Raw genomic sequence first — 17,277 nt, 5'->3', positions numbered from 1 at the left:
TCCAGGCCCACCTGGCCAGCCACACTGCCACGCTCCCCAGTCCCCTGCGGCCTCTTACTGCTGGTAGCTCAGCTCCTGGCGGTAGCAGGCCAGAGCTGCCTGTTGAATGGCATTGTCCACTGTCATGAGCTCGTTGTCAAGGGCCCAGGTCAGCTCCAGAAGATTCACCTTCTCATCCACGCTGAAGTCCAGGCTCTAGAAGCAGCAAGCCTGGTAAGTAGGAGAGGCTGAGGGACTTCTCCAAGGATACACTTTCCTGCTCCCTCCCTAGCCCAGGGCCTAGACCAGGACAGCTGTCCCAGGCAACATCTGTCCCTCCTGTGTGACAAGGTCTCTGGGTCTTGAGGTTCCTCCTCCATCCCAGGCAACTCTGGTGGGCTGTCAATGCCCTGGTCCTCCTGCCTCTGCCTCAGGGGTGTGTAGGCCCAGGCTAGACAGAGCTCCTCTCCCTGGACAAAGTGTCAGACACAGGCAGGGGCAAGTCCCTGTGGGCACTTCATGGGGACTGCTGTGGAGGCTGGGACACAAGGCCCTTTTCCTTCTGAACTCATCTGTTTTAAGAATGTGAGCCTTGGGAGGCCCCACAATGAAGCCTGACCCATAGCTCATGCCACCAGGAAGAGCATGCAGAGATGGAGAGGGTCCCCACAGCAGTCCTCAGGCTTAGAGCCAAAAAGCTTTCCAGAGCTGGGCATTCCTCCCCTCAGAACTGTGATGAATACACCTCATAAATTCAAAACAGCCAGCATTTTACTGAAACAACAAAAACAGAACCACCCACATCCTCAGCCCCTCAGCTCAGGGGAGCGACAGCTAATGTTCTATTGCATTTGCTTTTTCTGCCTGAGTATTCCTGGCTCCTGCTTCCCACCTGTGGCTACAAACGCCCTACTCAGGCCAGCAGCAGGCACCATGGCAGAATGGCTGAAGCAGGTGCCAGGATGTGCCTGGCCCAGAGTCTCCCGTAAAGCGGAGACTGACTTTCCATGCTGCCCACTCCCCAGCAGCTCCTGAGGAGCAATGGCATCTTGGGAGAGGCTGGGGAGCCAGCTGGAAAGCTGTCCCTACACAAGCAAACGCTCCCTGCCATGCCACTGGACAGCACAGAGGGACAGAACCACCACAGCAGCCTGAGGCTGGAAATGCTGACTGTGTTGCAAGGCAGATTTTGGCAACAATCTGTGATGGAATGAGGGAGAAGCCACCCAAGGTGTCTTCGCAGAGCAGCACCAGCAGCTCTAGCACAAATGGGAAAGCGAGTAAGTTCTGAAAGGGCAGAGGCAAGACGCACTCATCAGAGCCAGAGCGCAGCAGCAGCCAGGGCACCCCCAGAGCCGTGGAGTCGGGTGTCAGGCCTCTCGGAAGCACGAGGTATAAGCTCTCTGCCCTTCCTACGATCAATTTTTGGTGATCCTGCCTCTGCCTTTGGCTTTCAGGACAACCACAAGGCCAGCTGTCGAGGTCTGGCTTTGCCATCTGTGGGGACTCGGTAACGGCTGAGGTTAGGCCCATGAGGTACTTGGTCCGTGGAGTTGGGTGGACAGTTTCCAGGGCTGTCTGGGCTCCTTCCTGTATTGTCTGTGCTAACAGGAGATTTTCTGAAGGAATATGACAAAGCCTCTGTGAGTTACAGGGTGTAACTTCAGGAGTCAGGCCTCAGAGAAATGCTGGCACAGCGGCATGAGAACAATGCCCTATAAACGCTCAGATTTATAACAGGAAAAGTGAAGGGTCACACAAATTAGCAAGATATATGGTATAATACTAATTTTGCAAAAAAAAAAAAAAAGTCTTTTAGCCAGATGTATAAATATATGAATCTCTCACGTGCCAGGGAAAAGCTCTGCAAGATACCCACTACAGGGAATAGTGGGAAGCAGGCAGGTACGCTTGCTTTCTTATTTAATAGGTTTTTGTACAGTTGACATTCTTTTTAACAATGGAAAGTGAAATTTGGAAATGAAAATATAAGTCTGGTTCACCGCATCTCGTCAGGCTGTCTTCCCTCGCCTGCGCCCCATGAGGCTGTCTTCCCTCACTCATGCTGGGCCACTGCACACCTCTGCCCCTGCAGTTATTGCCAAATTGTCCCCAAGGCAGAGCTCCTTCCAAATCCCCAGGGCTAGCCTGAGTCCCTCTGGGAAACCTAAGCCCATGAGGAGCTGTGGCCAATACAGGGACCACATCTTCCCTTCCAGGCGGCCCCAGCAGAACGCGGAGGAAGGGGTGCACTTCCTGACACCTGGCCCACGGCGGGAAGGGTCTGGGGTGAGTTGGTGCCATAGAGAAGAACAGCTCAATCGGCCAGGCAGGGGCTCTGGGAGAGCTGGCGCTCACTCTGAGCTCATCAGTAATTGCTGTGACAGTGGTGCCCAACAGACACTGTCATCACAACCAAGGAGTGTCCTTCCATTCATCTAACCTCCTTGGCCCAACACTCGGGAAATGTCTAAGCCACTAAAGTCTACCTTCAAATGGATTTTTTTCACACTATCTTTGTATTTTATTTCTTATCCTTTTAAATTAAAATGTTCTATATTTTAGTAGCAAAAATTGAAAAAGAAATGTCTCTACCTGGACTTCCTGCATGGGATTCTCTGCACAGAGCACACACCCCTGCTGGGTCCCTGGCTTGGGGTGCTCCATCCATCATCCTCTGTAGCAGATGGTTCCCCAGGTCCCCTGCCCAGCTCAGGCGTCACCCAGTTCCAAACCTGTAAGATCTCCCCGCCATTCTGAATCCCTTCCTGGGTCCACACGGCCAGGACCTGCTCAGGAAAAGCGAAGCCGGAGCCATCATCAATGCTGGAGAAGAGGCGCAGGCTGGAGCACAGGGAGACGAGGGATGAGGTCGTGGTGGTGTGGCAGCCGGTCTCCTCTGGGACCTGCATGTCAGGAAGACCCCCATAGTGCCCAGCATCCAAAGCCTCACACCTGTGCACTATTGATGTGTTCTCTGCCCTCACTAGCCTGTGCTCAGGGGACCTCACAGGAACAGCTCATGAGATCATCCTCAGCTCCCAGAGGTCAGAGGTGCAGCCCCATCACATGACCTGTCCAAGGTCACACGACTCTACAGGTGACAAGGCTACGATGTGCAACCAAGGCCCCTGACACCCAGGACTCTCAGGCTTTGCACCCATATGGCCCAACAGGCCAGCCCCGGTCAGCACGCTCAGCATCACTTGGAGAAGGACAACAAAGTGGTTTTAACGTTCCATCCTTAAATTGACAGAGGTGGGTGCCTGGCCCAGAGAGTCCATGCTGGCACCAGGAATGTCTCAGCTGCGAAAAGCAGAAGTGTGCTGGTCCAAGCAAGGTGCACATGCCCCCAGCCCCTCAGAATGCAGCATGAGCGGCTCATGGTCAAGCAGACTTGGGGTTCGACAATGAAGGCAAGCCAGCTCAGGAGGCTTTTCCCCGACCCACACTGAGCATGACCTGTGGGACCTCATGTTGGTCTTCTGGCCTTACACAGCTGCCCGACCCCTTTCTGCAGTGCTGGCTCCTGAGTTTCTTCTTTGTCGTTCTCACTGATGTTAGCCTCACTGCAGCCTTGACCTCGCGGGCTCAAGCAATCCTCCTACTCGGCCTCCCAAGTAGCTGGGACCACAGGCATGTGCCACCACACCATCATTTTAAAATCTTTTGTAGAGATGGGGTCTATATTGCCTCACCTTCTCTCAAACTCCTGGGCTCAAGTGATCTGCTTGCTGGGACTATAGGCATGAGCCACTGTGCCCAGTCCTCACTGATTTTTGCCCCCAGGTTACTAAATTATTTAGGTTTTCTTTTTAACTTAATTTATTTCAGATGGAGTCTCACTCTGTTGTCCACACTGGAGTGCAGTGGCACGATCTTGGTTCACTGCACCCTCCACCTCCTAGGTTCTAGCGATTCTCTTGCCTTAGCCTCCTGAGTAGCTGGGATTACAGAAGTGCGCCACCACACCCGGCTAATTTTTGTATTTTTACTAGAGACAGGGTTTTACCATGCTAGCCAAGCTGGTCTCAAACTCCTAACTTCAAATGATCTGCCTGCCTCAGCCTCCCAAAGTGCTGGGATTAGAGGTGTGAGCCACCTCAATGACTTTAGAGTTGGAAACCTAGATTCTCAGGTGTACCTACCCCCGGTACAGAAGAGTGCTACTGGTCCTGCAATACCACTCACCAAATTCGGACCAATTGTAGCAGCAAAGCACCATCCAACCCCCAAGCAGCCATGTCCTGGTCTCCTCAAACTGCAGAGACCCCGTATTTATGCAAGAAATAGAGCACGGGTTAAGGAACACTTTCAGGACTAATCCTAGACAGATTTGATGAATCCTTCGGCAACTGATATGGTTTAGATCTGTGTTCTCACTCAAATCTCATATTAAAATGTAATCCCCAATGTTGGAGGTGGGGCCTGGTGGGAGGTGACTGGATATTGGGGGTGGATGTTTTACCACCATCCCTCTTGGTACTGTCCTCGTGACAGTGAGTTCTCGGGAGACTTGGTTGTTTGAAAGCATGTGGCACCTCTCCCCTTGCTCTCTTGCTTCTGCTCTGGCCCTGTGACCTGTCTGTACCTCTTCACCTTCTGTCACAATTGTAAGCTTCCTGAGGCCTCCCCAGAAGCAGCTGAGCAGACACTGGCCCCATGCTTCCTGCACAGCCTGCAGAAGGGCAAGCTAATTAAACCTCTTTTCTTTACTAATTGCCCAGTCTCAAGTATTCCTTTAGCAATGTGGGAATGGACTAACAGAGAAACACTGCCCTCACCAGTCCACCACGGAGAGGATGGGAGGGAGTTTTCTTGCTGGGGCATATCACACAACACAGCATTGGAGCTGCCATCTTTCTCACCTGAGCACTGCCTGCTATAGCCCCGGGAGGTGAGCACCTGAGCAGCCATGTTCCTCACCTGAGCACTGCCTCCTGTAACCCCGGGAGGTGAGCACCTGAGCAGCCATGTTCCTCACCTGAGCACTGCCTCCTGTAACCCTGGGAGGTGAGCACCTGAGCAGCCATGTTCCTCACCTGAGCACTGCCTCCTGTAACCCCAGGAGGTAGGCACCTGAGCAGCCATGTTCCTCACCTGAGCATTGCTTCCTGTAACCCCAGGAAGTGGGTACCTGAGCAGCCATGTTCCTCACCTTAACATTACCTTCTGTAGTCCCAGAATGTGGGCACTCTAACCACCCCCATCACACGTAAGCCTGAGGCTCAGAGAAGGTAACTCCCCTAGGGACACATGGCCAGGGAGCCTCAGGCTTGGAGAAGATAACTCCCCTAGTGACACAGAGTCAGGAAAAAGCAACACTGGACCCACCCCAAATCTACGTGGTTCCAGAATCTATGTTGCGTGGTCTCCCACATGCATGTGTGTGTGCACAGCCCTGTCCAGTTCCTGGACAGCTCACTGTGTGGTGACACAGGCAGGGAGGGCATCAGCAGTTTTAGTCACCAGAGAGTGACAGCAGTGATTGCTGGGTTCAGGATTTAACTGTTGCATTTTACCTGGTAATGAGACCAAGGCCTGATCGGTTTAACCTGAGTGCAAGACTCCAGGAGTAGCGCGGGCTCATGACTGAAGAGGCCAAGCTGGAATTCCTCAAGACTCACTCTGCCATCTCCATCTTGATCTAGTTTGTTAAACAGGTCTTCAAGTTCCTAAACAAAAGCCATCATACCTCAGGCCCACCCATGACAGCTCCGACCAGCCGCCCTCATCGGGGCCTCCCTCCCCTCCACCTCCTTTTGGTTCCAAGTACCCAATAAGGGCAGTTTTTGTCTTATTCAGACTTAAAATTGTGTAGACCACATGGTCTGTGTTTTCCCAAGGTGCCCCCTCCCTCTATCTTGTGAAATCCACAGGCCTTGTTGGTTTCCATCCCACTGTGAGTGGGCGTCACCTGAACTTCCCAGTTCTACAAATGCTTATTCAGTATCTGCCAGGGCCACAGCCTGTGGGATGCTGAGCAAGGCCAGCCGCTGCACAGTGAGGCCCAGCAAGGACACAGGGCTGAGAACTCCAGCAAGGTGGGCCGGCCTCCCACCCAAGAGGAGGAGGGAACACAGCCACTGGGGAGTGTGGGCAGGCTCACTGGCCTCCTCTCAGCTGCGCTGTGCAACCCGGCCACACAGAGAAGGAGGAAAGGCATCCAGGCAGAGGAAGGATGTGAGTGAAGGAACAAGAGGTACGTGGCTCACCTGAGCATGGCAGGGAGTCGGTAAGGCTGGGCAACTCCATCAGAGATGGACTTTCAAAGGTGTCTGGAGTTTTTAGACTTTGACAGTAATGCCAGTTGCCACCAAAAAATTTTAGACTAGAAAGTGATGCACCTAAATGAGTGGCTAAAGGGTAGAGGGGTTTCCAGACCCAATACTAATGACCAGGGCCAGGAAAACATGGCTGGGTGGCTTGCTGTGCCCCTCACCTCTTTCTTGAGTCCCTGGAGCCCGACACTCTGGCAGACCACAGCCAGCTCCTGCTTGCTCAGGTGCCCGCTGCTGCCCACCCCCAGCTCTTCCCACATGCCCCGGATCTGGCCTTCTGGGGTGTCAAAGGAGGGGCTGCAGGACTTCTGGGGGCTCCCAAAGTCCTCAGAATCCCAGGTCTGTAGCTGTCCTGAAGTAAGGGAGAAGTTACAGTTAGATCCTGACACATACACAGTGGAGCACGACTCAGCCTTAGAAAGAAGGACATTCTGCCCTTTGCGACAGCGTGGATGAATATGGAGAACATTACACTACGTAAAATTAGCAGACACAGAAAAACAAACACCACGAGCTCTCTCTCATGTGTGGGATCTAAGAAAAGGGGAACTCACAGGAGCAGGACGTAGAAGGGTGGTAACAGGGCTGGGTGGTGGGTGAGATGCTGGTGAGGGGGGTCACTTTCAGTTGCAAGATGAGTAAGTTCTGGAGCCTGAATGTACAGCATGGTGACTAACAGCTAGTAAGGTCGAATTGCTTCCTTGAAGTTTGCTAAGAGAGTCTATCTTTTTTTTTTTTTTTTTTTTTTTTTGAGACGGAGTTTCGCTCTTGTTACCCAGGCTGGAGTGCAATGGCGCGATCTCGGCTCACCGCAACCTCCGCCTCCTGGGTTCAGGCAATTCTCCTGCCTCAGCCTCCTGAGTAGCTGGGATTACAGGCATGCACCACCATGCCCAGCTATTTTTTTTGTATTTTTAGTAGAGACGGGGTTTCACCATGTTGACCAAGATGGTCTCGATCTCTTGACCTTGTGATCCACCCGCCTCGGCCTCCCAAAGTGCTGGGATTACAGGCTTGAGCCACCGCGCCCGGCCAAGAGAGTCTTATCTTAAGTGTCTCAGCACACACACATAACTAGATGAGATGGACGTGCTAACTGGCTGGATTGTGGTCATTATTTCACAATGTACGTATCTCAGATCATCACACTGTATAACTTAAATATATACATTTTTTATTTGTCAATCACACCTCAATAAGGCTGGGAGAAAAACCAGCAACAGTTAAGTTTTGTGCTCCAGGCTGAAGCATTTGGGGGAAGCACAGCAACACTAGTCAGTGTCTCTGAAATCAGACGGACCAGTGGACAGAGGGATGGATGGATGGACAGATACAGGGATGGACGGACAGACACATGGGAGCTGCAAAGCACCAAACGTGGAATTAGGTGGTTGGTACATGGGTGTTCATGCTACAGTTCTTTGCATTTCACTCTGTTAACAAATTTTCAAAATAAATGTTGGGGGAAAATATCTGCCTCTAATGGGGAAAATTCTTTCTGAAGAGAACCTTCTAAGGTCAGCCATGGAAGCACTCAAAAGAGGCAGAGGGCTCTATTATTTGTGTTTACAATAAAAAAACCAGTCTTTTAATAGCTTAGTTTTTAGAAACTTTTCTAACTTACACAGAGCAAAGAGTAAAGTGAAGCCCAGAGAACCTGCTGCTCAGGTTGCACTATGACAGCACCCTACCACAATGGCTTCTTCTCTACCTGCTTTACTTATGGCTAAAGTGTTTAGAAGTACAGATGCTCCCCAACTTATGATGGAGCTACAGCCCAACAACCCCATAGTAAACTGAACACATTAGCCGACAGTGGGGCAAAATCCTGTAACACATAGCCTATTTATGCTGAAGTGTTCAATGTCTCATGTAATTTACTGAGCACTGTACTGAAAGTGAAGATCAGAATGGTCGCATGGGTGCTAAAGGTTGGCTTTTACTGAATGCACATCGACCTCGCACCATCGCAAAGTTGAAAAATCGTTGAGTCGGAACATCATGAGTTGGGGCCCATCTCAGGTATTTGCAATCACAGATCTCATGTTACTTCTCCCCCTACGTATTTAATTCATATTGCTAGAAAAAAATACATATATTCTTACATCACCATAATGTCACTAGCACACCTAAGAAAATCAACAGGATTTTCCCAAGTGTCTCAAAAATATCTTGTTACAGTTGATTTGTTTGAACCAGCATCCAAACTCCTCAGGGTGTCCTTGGCTGTTATTCCCCTCACATCTTTCGGCCACAGCACCTCTTCCAACTCCCCACAGCTCATGCCTTTTTAAAGAAATGAGACCCACTGTTTTGTGGAATGTTCCACATCTGGATCTATCTGCTTGCTTCCTTGTGGTCTGGTCTAATGGGATCCTCCATCCTTAACATTTCCTGAAAACCTGAGTTAGCATCAAAGCCTAATTTGGCTGCAGACTCAACTTTTTTTTTTTTTTTTTTTTTTTTTTTTGCCATAAATGCTTTCCAGCTGTCGCTGTGTCCTCCGCGAGCCTCACTCAGGAGGCACTGGTGTCTTTAGGACTCATCAGTGGGCTCGGTTGGTGGATGGCCACTTTTGCTAACCTTTGTCTTTAGCCGCTTGTCTTCCTTATGTGTCTGAAGGTGTGGAAACAGCTTGAGAACGCAAAGACACTGGGTGTCCAGGAGAAAGTGTCTATGGTGAGCTATATGTCTACCCAGACGTGTTCCTATGGTGAGCTATGTGTCCAGCTATGTTCCTCTAGGCCTTGCCCACACCACCCAGCCCAGAGCAGGGAGATGGCTGCTTCCACCCAGTTCTGCTTCAGCAGTCTGAATCCTTCAGGTAGATGAGCCATGTGGGCATGAATTACTGATTACCCTGCTGGTAACATGAAAGCCACCATCCCCCAAATAGCCAGACTGTGTGCTCACAAATGACACTGTGAGTTGGGTTGAGGAAAACAAGAGGAAAGGGACAGGCAAGGAAAGGCCACCTCCAAGGTCCCTTCCAGGCTAAGCTACCTGAAATCTCCTAGGAAAAATGTGAAAGCAATCCTGATACTGGGGGTTATTTCTCAGGCTGGCAGAAGGGGTTGGGCAAGTCCTCTAAGCTTCACATGAGTGTGTGTGCACTACTGTCTGTCAGTTCTGACCCTGTGCAAAGGTTTCCGTAAACTGCTGGGAGGAACCCCAACCTGGTCTCCAGGGAGAGAGCACTGAAAAGGTGAAAAACAGCCTCCTCCTGTGAGCCCTTCCCTTCACTGCCCTAGATCTAGACATCAAGTTCAAGGATGTAAAACATAGCGGCTTGGCTGACTTTTCTCAGCACACAGGAGTCTGCCTGCTTTGTCCAGCACCACAGCCAGAAGCTCAGGCCCCCTGACATTTACTGAGACAAATGTTGATCAAAAAATGGCCCTGACATTCAAAGACTGTGGTCCAGGGGGTGCTAACTGTTTACTTCGGCAGAAATCCCAGGGCAGTGCCGTCTATCCAAACCATGTTTCTGCAGTCAGCCCATGTGATTGCCTGTGTGGGGAGGCCTCATTAGGGCATCCATTGACTCACACGGAAAAGCCTGGAAAGACAGTGAAACTGCTCACAAGATCAAGGAACACAGACCAGTGCTATTCTGTGACCTGTATGGTCAGCGGCCTGCCTGGCCTGCAGCCCAGCCCAGGACAAGGGAATGGTGGGGCACCCTGTCTGTGGCTGGGGTTCCCAGATACCCCCACAGCACTGACTGGGAGCCACTGACCCTACCCATGCCTCACCAGTGCAATCCAGTGCAGCCTGCAGCCTGATGCCTTCCTGGGGCAGCCTCATGCCTCCTGTCTCCTGCAAGGGGACATCCAACGTTGCCACCCTGACTCTTCTGCAACAGGGGGAGCCAGGGGTTGCTGGTCTAAAGAGGGCTCTCAGCATTCAGTCTGGCTCCAGCCTCTCCTCCCAGTTACCTGCAGCTCTGCACTCCAAAGCACTAACTCCTCTCATCACTGCCTTCTCAAAGGCCATGGCAGCCTCCTGCACTCTCCTATACCTGCACCTTACACGCCTGGCTGCTAAGGACCCAGCAGTTTGCTCCCTACACGTTCACTGATGCCTCCAGCCTTCCTATTTCCTGAAGCACACGACACTCCCATTCTAACTTCTCCCCTTTGCCTTCCCTCCTCCTTTCAGCCTGTCCCATGTGAGGAAGTTTAGAAAAGTGGCTTCAAACTTGACACTCTTCCCTTCAGTTGTAGGTCCCTTCTCCTTGAATCTGGTAGACTTGTGACAGCTCTGATCAATAGAATGTGGTAGAAGGGATGTTTTGTGACTTTCAGACTGACCTGAACTCAGTGAGGAAATCTCAGCCCTGTTTTTGGGACCATGTGTCCTCAGGGCCCCAAGCCACCAGGTGAGACAGTTGACTACCCTGAGCCCCCATGCTATAAGAAAGCCCGGCCACGCCAAGGCCTGCTCCAACTCCTCTGAGGCTGTCCTCAGCTGAGCTCCTCCGTCCAGACGCATAAGTGACGCTTCATGTGATTTCAGACCCAGGTTTCAAGTGTCCCAACAGAGGCCCTGTCTGTGATGGAGTCTATCCTATAGTCTCTCACCTTCTCCAATCCTTTTTTGAGCACCGTGGCCCTGCTCCTCAGAGAAGCTATGCAGCAGCGATGTAAAAACTTGTGCTGTGTTCAAAAGGGCCTGGAGTGAACCTCAGGTCTTGTTCCCAAGCTCAGCAAGACCTCGCCCCTGAGCCCCAAGCTGCTTTGAGGAGGAATGCTCGGATTATGCCAAGCCTGCTGCAAGGGTTAGCCAGGCACCCGGTGTCACACCTGGTAGTGCCTCAGAGCCCAGCATCTGGCTATCATGCTGATTCTCTCATGCCCACCTCCCTGTGGGGCTCCTTTCTTCACTCTCGCAGGCATCATGTAAGTCAGAAGTTACTTTTACGGAGTCTTCTGTTTTGCATTGTTTGCATAGGTTTGGTCTTTCCTACCCAAAACACTCTAGAATTCATAATTAATGTTTCTGTTTGCTTTTTAATGTCAAGAAAGTATTACAGGCAAAGACAAGATAATTAAAATGAAAAAGAAGTCCTTCTCTCCAAAGCCTTTGTTCCTCTCCCCAGGGGAATCCCCTGGGAAGTTTACTGCCTAGCTTTCTGTTCCTACGACACATGTAATGCATGTCACTCCAGAAAGGTGGTGAGGGAGCTGAAGTCTTGATCATGCCCCTGCATATAGCTTCCCAGGACCAAGATCTTGCAGAGGGCACCACAACGGCACGGACGGTCAGCCCTCCTTGGGCGCTGCACAGCGCTGTGCAGCTGTGTGCTGTGATTTGCTTATGTGTACCAGCTGCTCACCAAGGCGCTGAACTCCAGGACCATATCTTATATGCCATCTGCAGAACAGATGAGACCCTGGTGGGTGCTGAGGCTGCCCCTGCACAGCAGGGGAGAGGCTGCATCAAGCCCAGCGTGCCAGGAAGGAGGTGCAAGGTCAGCTTGAGGTGACGGGGCCAAGCAAGGTCCTCCTGCCTGAAACCACAGGGCACACCTGCCAGCTGGGATCACACTGGTACTTGCAGATTATGAAGTGTGATGAACCACATGCTCCCTTGGCCACAGGCCTCTGCCCTGGGGTCTTACCTTGGGAGGATGAAGATCGAGTCACAGCCTCACTGCTATGACGATGCCATTCTGATCACTTCTGGAGAAGGAGGAATCCAGCAGGACACCACCCACCCCACGTATTGCCCAGGAAATTACACTTGTGGCTGTGCAATGCCCAGTGACCTGGCTCTTTAGCTTTCAAAGCTCTGGGCAAAGGCAGAGAGCACCGAATGTGAGCCTGTGGCTTTACCTTGTGCTTCAAATAATTCATTCTGAGCTTCTTTAGCGCTCTCGGCCTCTTCATCTGACTTGAGACTCTGAAGAAAGATGCAGAGAGAAGGCTGTGAGTTCTAGCGGGTGCTGCTGGGCACAGAGCACTAGGAAAAAATAGGGCAGGGTGTTTGGTGAAGTGGGGGATGGCTGAGGATGGAATCAACCCCTCAGAGGAAAAGCCTACCCCTGCCTTGGGGCCGCCCTGGAAGCCCTAGGTGAGCCCTGTGCGGGGTGGGCCCCACCAAGCAGCAGCGAGGGGCTGGGCCAGGGAGAGAGGGGACACACCTTGGTTCCACACACTTGGGGCTTCTCAACATAAACCCAGTTATCAGCAGTTGACACTGAACATACAATCAAACACTCTTGTCCTAGCAGCAGAGAAGCTCGCCCCCCTCCACATGGTGATAGCTTCAGAGGCAGCACTTGAGAGAGGACAGCCCTGCAACCAGTCATTCAGTCTCAGGACACACTCTTCATGCAAGACTTGCGACACGACCGCCTCTCTGCACCCCTCCCTCGTCATCCACATCAGTTTGGCAGACAGTTGCAACGTGAGAGCAGGTTTCTGTGTCCCTCCAAGGGCTCTGGGATAGCACAGCTCCTGGTAATCACCTCACACCCAGCAGCCTTTGCAAACCTGTACCCAAGACGGGAACAGGGGTCATCAAGAAACACGTGACTTAGTAAAAACCTCGTGCTGCAGTGACTACATCAGCCAACTGGAATCAAAACTCTGCTTTTGTCCAGGTGTTGCGTATCCCCACAACTGACTGTGGAATGGACGCCGGTGACCAAGATTCCATACGCTTCAAAGCTGGCACTGGCTCTGATGGGGGAGAATCTGCGAGCTGGTGATAAATACTCAACCCCATTTTCTAATGTGTTCAACTCCACTGACAACCTTAAAGGCAGCTTTCCCCGTGTTCAGGTTTTGTGAATCAAAGATGATTTAAGAAGCAGAATGGCGCCAGCAAAGATGCACCACAAGGAGTAGATTCATTATCACTCCATCCCTGAGGTCCAAATTAAAAAAAAAAAAAGAATAAAAAAGGAGTTGGGTGTGGTGGCTCACACCTGTAATCCCAGCACTTTGGGAGGATGAGGCAGGCGGATCATGAGGTCAGGAGATTGAGACCAGCCTGCCCAACAGACAGAGATTCTGTCTCAAAACAACGACAACAACAAAGAACAAAAAATGAATGTTCTGGATTTATAGGCATTGCCTAGGTGTCACATGCCCCTGAGAAAAGAGACTCTTAAGATGTAAATATATTTTGGTTGTTTTTCCTCTTTGCCTCCACAAACATTGAAAACAAATGGTAAACAAGTCCACCTGGGGCCCCTGAGCTGTCTAAGAAAGATGTGCTCCTGATCAAGCCTCACCTGGCAGAAGCTGACAGCACAGAGCACAGGAACCAGGAACCTTCTAGAATCCTTGAAAATGGTTTAACCTAGTTCATGATTAACTCACAAGCTGTGGACCTGCCCCATGGACATATTTCTTAACATGAAGCCCCACGAGACTCTGGCAGCCATCTCCTGGGTGACCCTTGTATCCTAGGTACTTGCAGCAAATGACCCAGGGAACCTGGGGATAGAGTGGCAACTCCCAACGCCCCAGGATGCACTGGCTATAAAGGTCAGTTCTAAGTGCTGGGCCTCAATATATCTAAGTGTTTAAGACGGGTGGGACACCGGTTTGACACATCCACACTCCTGACCTCAAGGCTGTTTCAAAAAGGCATCTTCCCTTTTCTACTCTTAGCACATTGACCCTTCATTCCTATGAAGCCATAAACATTGCTGGTGGTGATATCAGAGGAAAAGAGAAACAAAGGATTTATGCACAAATTCTTTATTGCACCAACCCAGAAGGAGAGAATCGTGTGGCCAGGACTGTCCTAAAGACAACCAGGCCCAATTTAAATGAAATGGCATTCCCCAAAGTGACCAAGCTTCTGGTGATTCAGGGTGTCTGGGACTGCCGCTGTCCTCCCCATATCTCATGATCACGTGCTATGAACAGGGATGAAGAGAAGCATTCGTTATTCCCAACACTGGGCAGCTGGGGTGGGAGAGGGGCCTGACCCACCTCCACACTCTCCAGAGACGCTGAGCGCCGGAGCTGACTTTTCAGGCTGGCCTGGGTTTGCTGCTCGGGCACGTGTCTGGCTTCTGTGGCAGCGTCACACAGCTCAGGCCGGCTTCGACGGCCATACCACTTAGAGCCACTCACATACTTTGGTGGGATGGCACAGGAGGCAGCTGGGAAGAAAACAGGAAATTTGGTGGGGGTCCTTTATAACAGTTCCCGGCCCATGAAGGCCAGCAGGTGCCCTCTGAGAAGGTGCACACTCAGCACCGAGCGTGACTCCCAGACAGGCACTGCTCTGCACACAGAAGCATCTGGAAAGACACAAGCAACAGTGAATAATGACAATCCTATGACCTTGAAAGGGAGACTGAGAAAATGAGTGTGGGAACAGGAGGACTTTCCCCTAAACTCTACAGGCTATTTAAACTTTTTCAAGCATATTTTGCTTTTACGTAATTAAAGACGAACAAAAACCTAGCTATCTCTGGAAAGGAACAACAAAACCTCCAATAATCCAAGAACATATAGCTGATGATCACCTGACTCTCAGTGTCCTAAGTGAACATGCTAAATATAAGGTGACATTCCAGGCAGCTGACAATAATGCAAGGTGACCAGATAATCTCTCATCCCACTGGGACAGAGTCATCACGGGCCTCATTAATCACTCCAAGACAGTGGGCACCATCAAGGAGTGGCCCAGCACACTCTCACAAGAAGGGTCAGAGCTTACGGGAAGTTAATATGGTTTGTGTCCCCACCCAAATCTCATGTCAAATTGTAATCTTCAACGTTGGAGGAAGAGCCTGGTGGGAGGTGATGGGATCATGGGGGTGGATTTCTCAATTGCTGTTCTCAAGAGAGTGAGTTCTCATGAGATCCGGTTGCTTAAAAGCGTGTAGCACCTCCTCCTGCTCTCTTCCTCCTTCTCCAGTCATGTAAGACATGCCTGCTGGCCCTTCGTCTTCTGCCATGATTGTGAGTTTCCTGAGGCATCCCCAGACATGACTCCTGTAAAGCCTGAGGAACTGTGAGTCAATTAAAACTCTTTTTAAAAAATAAATTACCCAGTCTCAGGTTGTTCGTTATAGCACTGCAAGAACAGACTAATACAGAAAATTGGCACCAGGAGTGGAGTATTGCTATAAAGACACATGAAAATGTGGAAGCAGCTTTGGAATCGGATAACTGGCAGAGGTTGGAACAGTTTGGAGGGCTCTGAAGAAGACAGATGTGGGAAAGTTTGTAACCTTCTAGAGACTTGTTAAATTGATGTGACCAAATGCTAATGGTGATATGGACAATGAACTGTGGTGGTCTCAGACGAAGACAAGGAACATACAGGGAACTGCAAAGAGGTCACTCTTGCTATGCTTTAGCAAAAAGACTGGTGGCATTTTGCCCCTGCCCTAGAGATACGTGAAATTTTGAACTCGAGAGAAATGATTTAGAGTACCTAGCGGAAGAAATTTCTCAGCAGCAAGGCATTCAAGATATGCCCTGGCTGCTTCTAACATTATATGCTTCTATTCATGAGCAAAGAGATGATGTGAAACTGAAACCTGTATTTAAAAGGGAAGCAAAGTGTGAAAGTTTGGAAAATTTACAGGCTGACCATGTGGCAGAAAAAAATAATCCATTTTCAGGGGAGAAAGGAACTCAAGCCAGCTGAAGAAATTTGTAAAAGTAAGGAGGAGCCAAATGTTAATATCTAAGACAATGGGGGAAATGCCTGGCAGGCATTTCAGAAAGCTTCATGACAGCCCCTCCCATCACAAGCTCTTAGGCTAAGGAGGGAAGAATTGTCTCGGGCTGGGCATGAGGCTCCACCTTGGGACACTGTTCCCTATATCCCAAGTGTTATAGCTCCAGCCATGGCTAAAAGGGGCCAAAAACATCTCAGGCTGCTATTCCAGAGGGTGCAAGCCACAAGCTTTGGTTGTTTCCATGTGACGTTAAGCCTGCAGATAGATGGAGGGCACGAGTTGAGGCTTGGGAGCTACCACCTAGATTTCAAAGGATGTATGAAGATACCTGATGTCCAGGCAGAAGTCTGTTGTGTGGGCGGAGCCCTCATGGAGAACCTCTATCAGGGCAGTGCAGAGGGAAAATGTGGGTTTGGAGCCCACAGAGAGTCCCCACTGGGCACTGCCTAGTGGAGCTGTGAGAAGAGGGTCACCATCCTCCAGACTCTAGAATGGTAGATCCACTGACAGCTTACACTGTGCACCTGGAAAAGCCACAGGCACTCAACACCAGCCCATGAAAGCAGCCACAGGGCCTGTACCCTGCAGAGACACAGGTTGGGAACCCACCCCTTGCATCAGTGTGGCCTGGATGTGAGACATGGTGTCAAAGGAGATTATTTTAGATCTTTAAGATGTAATGACTGCCCTGCTGGGTTTTGGACTTGCAGGAGGCCTGTAGCCCCTTTGTTTTGGCCAATTTCTCCCTTTTGGAAGAAGAGCATTTACCCAATGCCTGTATCCCCATTGTATCTTGGAAGCATCTATCTCATTTTTTATTTTACGGGCTCATAGGTAGAAGAAACTTGCCTTGTCTCAGATTAGACTTTGGACTTTTGAGTTAATGCTAGAATGAGTTAAGACTGGGAGACTTTTGAGAAGGCATGATTATATTTTGAAATGTGATAAGGACATGCATGAGATTTGGGAGGGGCCAGGGTGGAATGATGGTTTGGCTGAGTGTCCCCACCCAAATCTCATGTTTAATTCTAATTCCCGATGCTGGAGGAAGGGCCTGGTGGCCAATGATTTGATCATGGGGTAGACGTGAGTTCTCATGAGATCTGGTTGTTCAAAGGTGTGCAGCACCTCTCTCTTCACTCTATTCCTCCTGCTCTGCTACATGAAGACATGCCTGCTTCCCCTTTGCCTTCCACCATGATTGTTCCTGAGGCCTCTCCAGCCATGCTTTATGTACAGCCTGTATAAATGTGAGTCAATTAAACCTCCTTTCTTAATTTGTGGTGTCATATAATAACCTTTGTCAAATAAACAAAGGTAAATTTTTTCATAAATTACCCAGTCTCAGGTAGTTCC

At 50.4% G+C, this 17,277-nt stretch overlaps 1 protein-coding gene across 5 annotated transcripts in view; it reads right to left on the bottom strand.

Moving 5' to 3' along the window:
* Positions 1-17,277, bottom strand: part of NINL (ninein like) — a 177,398-nt gene that overhangs the window by 47,989 nt on the left and 112,132 nt on the right. For 4 of the 5 annotated variants that reach the window (XM_039479599.2, XM_074406142.1, XM_074406143.1 and 1 more), the window contains exons 4-9: positions 14,213-14,385; positions 12,098-12,164; positions 6,422-6,612; positions 5,502-5,654; positions 2,715-2,885; positions 59-195 (exon numbers count right to left, since the gene is read on the bottom strand). In XM_039479599.2, the coding sequence (XP_039335533.2) occupies positions 59-195; positions 2,715-2,885; positions 5,502-5,654; positions 6,422-6,612; positions 12,098-12,164; positions 14,213-14,385 (892 nt within the window). The remainder of the gene's footprint in view (positions 1-58; positions 196-2,714; positions 2,886-5,501; positions 5,655-6,421; positions 6,613-12,097; positions 12,165-14,212; positions 14,386-17,277) is intronic. The other variant, XM_074406144.1, reaches the window with a different exon arrangement.

Source organism: Saimiri boliviensis, chromosome 9 (assembly GCF_048565385.1).
Source record: "Saimiri boliviensis isolate mSaiBol1 chromosome 9, mSaiBol1.pri, whole genome shotgun sequence".
NCBI lineage: Eukaryota > Metazoa > Chordata > Mammalia > Primates > Cebidae > Saimiri > Saimiri boliviensis.
The sequence above is the reverse complement of the archived record's forward strand: the minus strand, read 5'-3'. Positions and strand labels throughout refer to the sequence as shown.